The 7,526-nt window shown below is 35.7% G+C and overlaps 1 protein-coding gene across 2 annotated transcripts in view; it reads right to left on the reverse strand.

The window, feature by feature from the left end:
* Nucleotides 1-5,044, reverse strand: part of LOC141346675 (disks large-associated protein 4-like) — a 40,837-nt gene extending 35,793 nt beyond the window's left edge. Inside the window, exons 1-3 of one of the 2 annotated variants that reach the window (XM_073851607.1) lie at nucleotides 4,624-5,044; nucleotides 2,765-3,549; nucleotides 781-1,007 (exon numbers count right to left, since the gene is read on the reverse strand). In XM_073851607.1, coding sequence (XP_073707708.1) covers nucleotides 781-1,007; nucleotides 2,765-3,549; nucleotides 4,624-5,044 — 1,433 coding nt within the window. Of the gene's footprint in view, nucleotides 1-780; nucleotides 1,008-2,752; nucleotides 3,550-4,623 lie in introns of both variants that reach the window. The other variant, XM_073851608.1, reaches the window with a different exon arrangement.
* Nucleotides 5,045-7,526: the final 2,482 nt, after the last annotated feature.

A 7,526-nucleotide genomic window follows, 5' to 3' on the forward strand; every position in this document is an offset into this window, starting at 1 on the left:
TATTAAAAACTGTTTTGATCAAATAAAATAAAATAAAATAAAAACGTAAAACCACACAGAAAAATTTGAAATATTGACTTGGCAACTAACTGAAATTAATAATTTTAGGTATACAAATGACTAAAACTGAATATATAAATAATAAAAATTAAAATTAAACATAAACATACAGGGTTAAGGCTATAAAGTGGGGCAATTCCAATGTTGCAAGGGCAGCCTGCGCTTCTGACTGACGGCCTGTAAGTAAGTTTTCATATTTAAAGAACTCTGACTATTCAAACACGAGTTTTGAGCAGTGTGGAGAAGTTCTCGTTGTTTCTCGTTCTACGATCACAAATGCAGACATGGTGTTATGTTTACGTGGTGCAACGCAATGCATAAAAAGACAGTATGAGTCATTATAATCAGTAGTTATGCCCCAATTGGATGCAACAAATGCCTCGTTTATAATGGGTTTTATTATTTCTGTCTCGTCGCACTGAGAAATGGCATGGTAAGGGGTGTAACATTTTCGTCACACGCTTGAGGTTTTCGGCCAATCACAATTCACCCGACAGCTGGCCAATCAGAGAACGCCTTGGTTTCCATCAACGATGAATTTTGTAAAAATCAAAACATTTTAGCAAGGAGGGGCAGAGAGGAGCAACAATAATGTACAGTATGTGGAAAATGTTTTTTGAACCTTAAACATTGCATAAACACATTGCATTACAACAAATACTCAAAATGCTCGTTTTAGCAACATCATATGACCCCTTTGAAAATATTCTGTTGACTTACTTTCTTGAGGGGAACTGGTCACTTAGTGATTGCTGTGTTGCGCGTAAGTAGCTCTGCCTCCGCGCTGCGGTTTTCGGCGAGGGTTTGGGACTCCCATCAGAGTCATCGCTGTCCTCAAAGTCAGCCATGGCTTTGACGTAACTGCCGCTACGCATTCGTCTACAAGGGATCTCGCCCATGGGCCCGCTTCTGCCCAGAGTCCCCGTCCAGTCACCGGTGGAGGGCATCTGAACAAACGTCAGAGTACAAAGATTACAAAATGAGGCTTTTACAGTGATGTCCAAAGAACTTTTCAGTGACCAACTCTTAAAAAAAAGAAGCATTTTTCTTAGTGTGAATATCATTTTCAAAATCTAAAGAACATTTTTCTGTTATAAAGAATCTTCTATGGAATGAAACATTTCTTCATAGAAATTTTTTTTTATTTTTAAGAGGTCATCACACACTTTATACTTTTCCAGTATAAATATCTTAATATCCTTAAATCGAAACATAGACAAAATGACATAAGACATTACGTGAGTTTATGCCTAAAACAAGAAAAAAAATATTTGAAAATAGGGTCAGAAAAATTTTATTATTTCTAAGGTTTTGCATCCACCAAAGCATTACAACCCACCTTTCTCCAATGTCCCATGACACTTTACACAAATTATGGGAGACCTCAGTAATAAACATTGTCAAAAACTGGGTACAATGAGCTGACATTATTTTACTCACCATTCAACTAACATTAAAAGGAAATTTAAAAGTGTGAAACCATTAACAAATTACTTTTAACATAACATGAATAACCCTAAAAGCTTCTTTATTATTTCTGCAGCAATTTCACTGTAATAATATATATATCTATATTATGCAACATGCCTTGTCTTTGAAACAGATATTGTATTTATCTGCTTAATATAATAATAATATTACATATAATGTTCAAAATCAGATTACAGTTAAATTTTTATGTATTAAATGATGGCAGAGACCAGTAACCTTCAGTAACTTGGTTCGTACATTAAGAATTTAGAGACCCTGATCTAATAAAATATTTAATGCATTTTATGATGTTGATTTAAAACTGGAATATCTACATATTTTTTTTTTATCATTTTTTGGGGAATAAAATGTTGTATAAAATCAAGCAAATTACATATGAATAAATCCCTCTATAAAAACCTTCAGGATATAGACAGGAATAAAAATGTAAAGTGTGGTGTGTGTACAGTAAGTGCTACTGAAGTGGAGATTTATGGCTCAGTGTAGGAGAAAAAACTCATTTTGAGAAAATAGCCTTTAAAAATATGCATTGTAATTGAAATCTATTGACAAAAATAGATAAAGTGCTATAAAAGAAACAATTAACAGTGTTTTTTGGTTGATTTCTTTCCACTAGTATGAAAAAACCCAACCAAAAAGCCCAAAATTTCAAACTTGAGAGGAGCATGAAAAAACAGCATTTTTGCCTGAAGTGTCTCCCCTTAAAAAGAGCTTTTTTTTTATATCATTTTATATTTTAACCCAAAATGTTACCAAAAATAGAACAGGAAGGAAAATGTACAGCTCATTCAGGCAAACAGATGGATGATTATGGATGATAATTTGTACCAAACACTCTTAAAAATAAAGGTGCTTCAAAAGGTTCTTCAAGTAATGCCATAGAAGAACCATAATTGGTTCCACAAAGAGCCATTCAGTCAAAGGTACCTTTTTATAATCTGAAGAACCTTATTTACCACAGAGAACCTTTTGTGAAAGAGAAAGGTTCTTCAGATGTTTAGACACCATTTAGACAAAAAGGTTCTTCTATGGTATCGAGAAGCTCCTATATTTTTAAGAGTGTATGGAGTGAAATTATTTGTTTAATGCTTTTTAAATGGAACTTCTCCAAACTGGAAGTGCATTCCATAATTGAAACCCATGTAAAATCTTTAGAAAAAAAGGTGAATACACAATAACCATGTTTTATCCATGCACTCACCCTCCCGCGCACCTGCAGGAGGTGGCAGCCCAGATCCTGCTGGACAGATTTGGACTTCAGCAGGGTGCGATCCAGCGTGGCAGAGCCCTTCTGACACACCTGTCTGGTGGGTCCTAATGTAAGTGTGGACCACGGTCCTCCTTTACTAAAATTCCCATCAAACATCGGCCCTCTGCCTCCTCCGACCCCCCCACCACCTCCACCGCCGCCGGGTCCCGGGAGTGCAGGGAGCCCCTGGTGCTTCAGGTCACTGTTACTCTTTGAGGATTTGAGCGTGTGTTCGCTCATGGTGCTGTAGCCCTGCATGAAGTACCTGGACGCCACTTGTCCGTCCGGCCCCGGTCCGGATCCCACCGCTTGCCGACCCAAAGTCATCATAGCCATCGGGTTCCTATAGTTACTTATATCACTGTCCAAATCGTCTGAACTCCAGTATCCGGACATATTGGATCGTGGCCTCCGTTTGGCCGTTGCTTCGCTCTTCGTTCCTCTGTCTTTGCTTTTGCTTCGATGGTGTTTGTCGTCGCTGCTTGACGATCTGCTGTTGCGGCCGTTCATGTTTCCCTTGATGGCGGAGTTTTCCAACGACTGGGATTTAGCAAAAAGTTTCTGCACGGAGTGAACTAAGTAGCGTATTTTTCCCGGACTGTCCGTCCGTTGCTGTTGCTGCTGTTTGGTCGTCGTCACCGCGGTGCTTCGGTGGAACTGTAACGTGCTGAAGCCGTCCTGTTGCCCTGGCAGCTGTTTCTCAAACTGGTCCAAGAGGTTCGGTGGCAACCGGTTCATCTTTCCTGCCCCTAAATGCCAAAAGAGCAGGACAGTCAATCAGGAGATACTCAGAATTCATGAAGCAACGTGTCATACTTCAGTGTGAAAACATTGAATCTCATTCACTTGAATTTTAATCAACCTAACTTGGTGCTAATTACCCTGTTGAAAAAAACAGTATATGCTGGTTGATGCTGGGATGCTGGTTTTATGCTGGTCCTTAGCTGGTCATGTTGCTGGTCAAGGACCTTCACAAACCAGCAAAGGACCAGCTTTGAATATAAACATAACTTAAAAAAAAAAAAAAAAGCAATACTGCCTTAGATAATACAACTTATTTTGAGAGAATATACACTATTTAATATTTTTTATTCAGCAAGAATGCATTAAATTGTCAAAAGTGACATTAAAGTAACGTTTAAAAAGATTTCCATTTCAAATAAATGCTGTTCTTTTGAACTTTCTATTCATCTGTGAATTCTAAAAAATAAAACGTATCACATTTCCCACAAAAATATTCAGAAGCACAACTGCTTTCAACAAAGATAATAATCAGAAATGTTTCTTGAACAGGAAATCAACATAATAGAATGATTTCTATTAGAAGGACTGTGTGAAACTCAACACTGGAGTAATCATACTGAAAATTCAGTTTTGTTCACAGAATTAAATTACATTTTACAATATATTCAGCTATTATAAATTGTAATAATATTTCACAATTTTAACAGATTTGTTTGATCGAATAAATGCACTGCAAAAAATGCTTTTCTTAGTTTTATGTCTTGTTTTCAGCCAAAATATCTAAAAATTCTTAAATCAAGAAGATTTTCTAGACAAGTAAAAATTATTTTTTTGGCTTTTTTTGAAAAATACAAGCAAAATAATTGCCAGTAGGGTGAGCAATTTATTTTAAACAGAAAAAAAGGTTTTCTTACCCCATTGGTAGATTATTTAGCTTGTTTCAAGCAAAAACGCACTTAATTTTGACTAGTTTTTTTCTGAAAACAAGAAAATAATTTTTACTTGTCTAGAAAAGTTTTTTTGTTGTTGTTGATATTCTGCATACAGCTAACTTTTAATAAAAGTTTCTAATTTCTCACCTGATATAGTAGCGGATCCGCTGGTGATCATGGCGGTCCGTCCCACTCCGAGACCCATTCCCATGGACATAGACGTCCCCAGCGTCCCGGTGCTGATTCCTCCGATGTTGTCGGCTGTGTGACCGTAGTCGTCCTGATCGAAGTGCGAGTTGTAGTGGATCCGGGGGAAGGTGCTGCTGGAGGACAGCTGGTTGTTGAGGGGCATCAGGCAGTCGGGCGGAAGGCCTCCTGTGCTGGGCGACGGGGAGAAATGGTGCGGGTCCAGGGCTCCGTAGTGGTCCATGGCTGCTGGTACGAGAAACGGGGTGTGAGAGAGAGTGGAAGAAGCGGATGGGGGATACACAGGGTCCAGGTGACTGGGAGAACGGGGCGGCTCGCAGTTGGACAGGTGACGGGTGCGCTGGGGGGTGTAGCCTTTCATGGCAGAACGGGGCGATGCCCCCCCACCCTAGATCTGGAGCATGAGCCAACCGGGGAGAAACAGAAACCCTGGAGAAAACAGAAATAGTGATGATTTTAGAAGTTAATAGCCACAAAACCAGTCATAAGGGTCAATTTTTTAAAAGTGAGATTTATACATTATATAAAAGTTGAATAAATTAGCTTTGTTAGGATATAGATATATATTTGATATAGATATAGCTATTTGAGAATCTGGAATCTGAGGGTGCAAAAAAATCAAAGTATTGAAAAAAAATCACCTTTAAAGTTGTCCAAATTAAGATTTTAGCAATGCACATTAATACACACTGCATTTTTTTATTTAGTATTTTTATTTAGTTTTCCAGTACAAATATCTAAACATTCTTAAATCAAGATACATTTACTTGAAAAGCAAAGTCTTAAGTCTTGTTTTCTGGAAAAAAAATGCCAGTGGGGTAAAAATAAATAATTTTTAAGCTTGAACTCACTTAATTTTGATACATGTTTCAGAAAAAAAGTAAATGTATCTTCATTTAAGAATCTTGAAAGTCTTGTTTTATAAAATATTTATGTACCTTTGCTTTGTTAAGTAAATGCATCTTGATTTCAGAAACCACACAAAAATGTTAAGTTAGAGAGACTTTTTTGCAGCGCAAATTTAATTTAATGTGGAAACATAAAACTAAATCATTTATTTTTTTGCATTTGTGGTTGCTTTTATCAGGCATTAGCACTACTAACAGTGACACTGTGCAAACATTGCTTGTTTTGTATGACAGACTGGCACATATATTTTTAGTCAGACAGAATGACATGCATGATTAATGGAAAGCTGCACACAGTTACATGACAGAACCAATAGTCTACTCGACAAGCAAAATATGCATTGCACTATGCCAGTTTCCTATCAGCCATATATTGTGCAAAACACCACAAACACACACATAAACCCAGATGGTGCTGGAACACAGGCTCCTGTTTCTCAAACCGCTTTTAAATGACTAATAAAGCAAATAAAAAGAACGACTGAACAGCATGTGTTCAGCATTTATTACTGACCCAGAAACCGTCCCACCACCTGTCATATAAAAACACACACACACCATGTTTATATCAATGTGGGGCTCTTCTATTGATGACTACACTGCAAGAATGCTTTTCTTTCTTAGATTTTTTCTCTTGTTTTCAGCCAAAATGTCTAAAAATTCTTAAATCAATAAGGATTTTCAAGATGAGCTAAAATTATTGTCTTGTTATCAGAAAAAATAAAAGTGCATTTTTACTTGAAACAAGCAAAATAATCTGCCAATGGTGTAAAGAAAAAAAATCTTGTTTTTTTGTTTGAAATAAGATTTTTTTGCTTACCCCATTGGCAGATTATTTGTCTTGTTCTAAGAAAAAAACTCAATTCATTTTGACTTGATTTTTCTGAAAACAAGTTTTTATTTTTACTTAGCTAGATTGATTTTTTGTCTTGTTTCCAGCCAAATTATCTGAAAATTCTTAAATCAATAAGGATTTTCTCGATGAGCTAAAATTTTAGTCTTGTTTTCAGAAAAAAACAAGTCAAAATTAAGTGCATTTTTTTGCTTGAAACAAGCAAAATAATCTGCCAATGGAGTAGGAAAAAAAATCTTGTTTTATGTTTGAAATACGATTTTTTATTACTTGTTCTAAGCAAAAACCCACCTAATTTTGACTTGTTTCTTCTGAAAACAAGAATTACTTCTTGATTCAAGAATTTTTAGATATTATGGCTGGAAACAAGACAAAAAATCTAAGTAAGAAAAGCATTTTTGCAGTGTACTGTTTAATTATTGGTGAATCTCAGAAATCTCAGGTCAAATTTAACTCCAAAAAAAAAAAAAAAAAAATATATATATATATATATATATATATATAAACATTTTGTATATTTTCATAAATAAGCAAATTTTTATTAATTTTTTTCTTTAGCGAATGTTTCCAGTTGCTCTCAACTTAATCTCATTGCTGTCTAGAAGAACGTTTGATTGTGATTTTTCTTTCCTTAAATTGTTTGTCCTTAAATTCCAGTAAATATATGTAAACATCCTTAAAATAAGACAAAGTTATTCAAAAACTGTTTTAGATAATACAACTTATTTTAAGAGAATATATATTGAATACATTTAATTTTTCTTTCTTTTTAAAAATGTAAACCTTAATTTTAGATTTATGCTTAAAACATCACAAAATAAAAAAACAACAACTCAGAAAGCAAGGTGTTCTCTTATATTTAGTATTTAGCATTCTTCCTTTAACAATCACAATGACTGATACAACATGTGATACAAATTTTCCAAAACCCATCTCTCTCTCTCTTATCCCATGCCAGGATAGTGCTCACAGACGGGCTTCATGGAGGTAAATCGGATTGAACCGCTTGATTGCACAGAGAGTCTGCGCCGTGCATCACCTGCTCGACGCTTCTGCAAAACCTGCCTTCAGGAGACCGGCTT

Source organism: Garra rufa, chromosome 12, assembly GCF_049309525.1.
Source record: "Garra rufa chromosome 12, GarRuf1.0, whole genome shotgun sequence".
Classification (NCBI taxonomy): domain Eukaryota; kingdom Metazoa; phylum Chordata; class Actinopteri; order Cypriniformes; family Cyprinidae; genus Garra; species Garra rufa.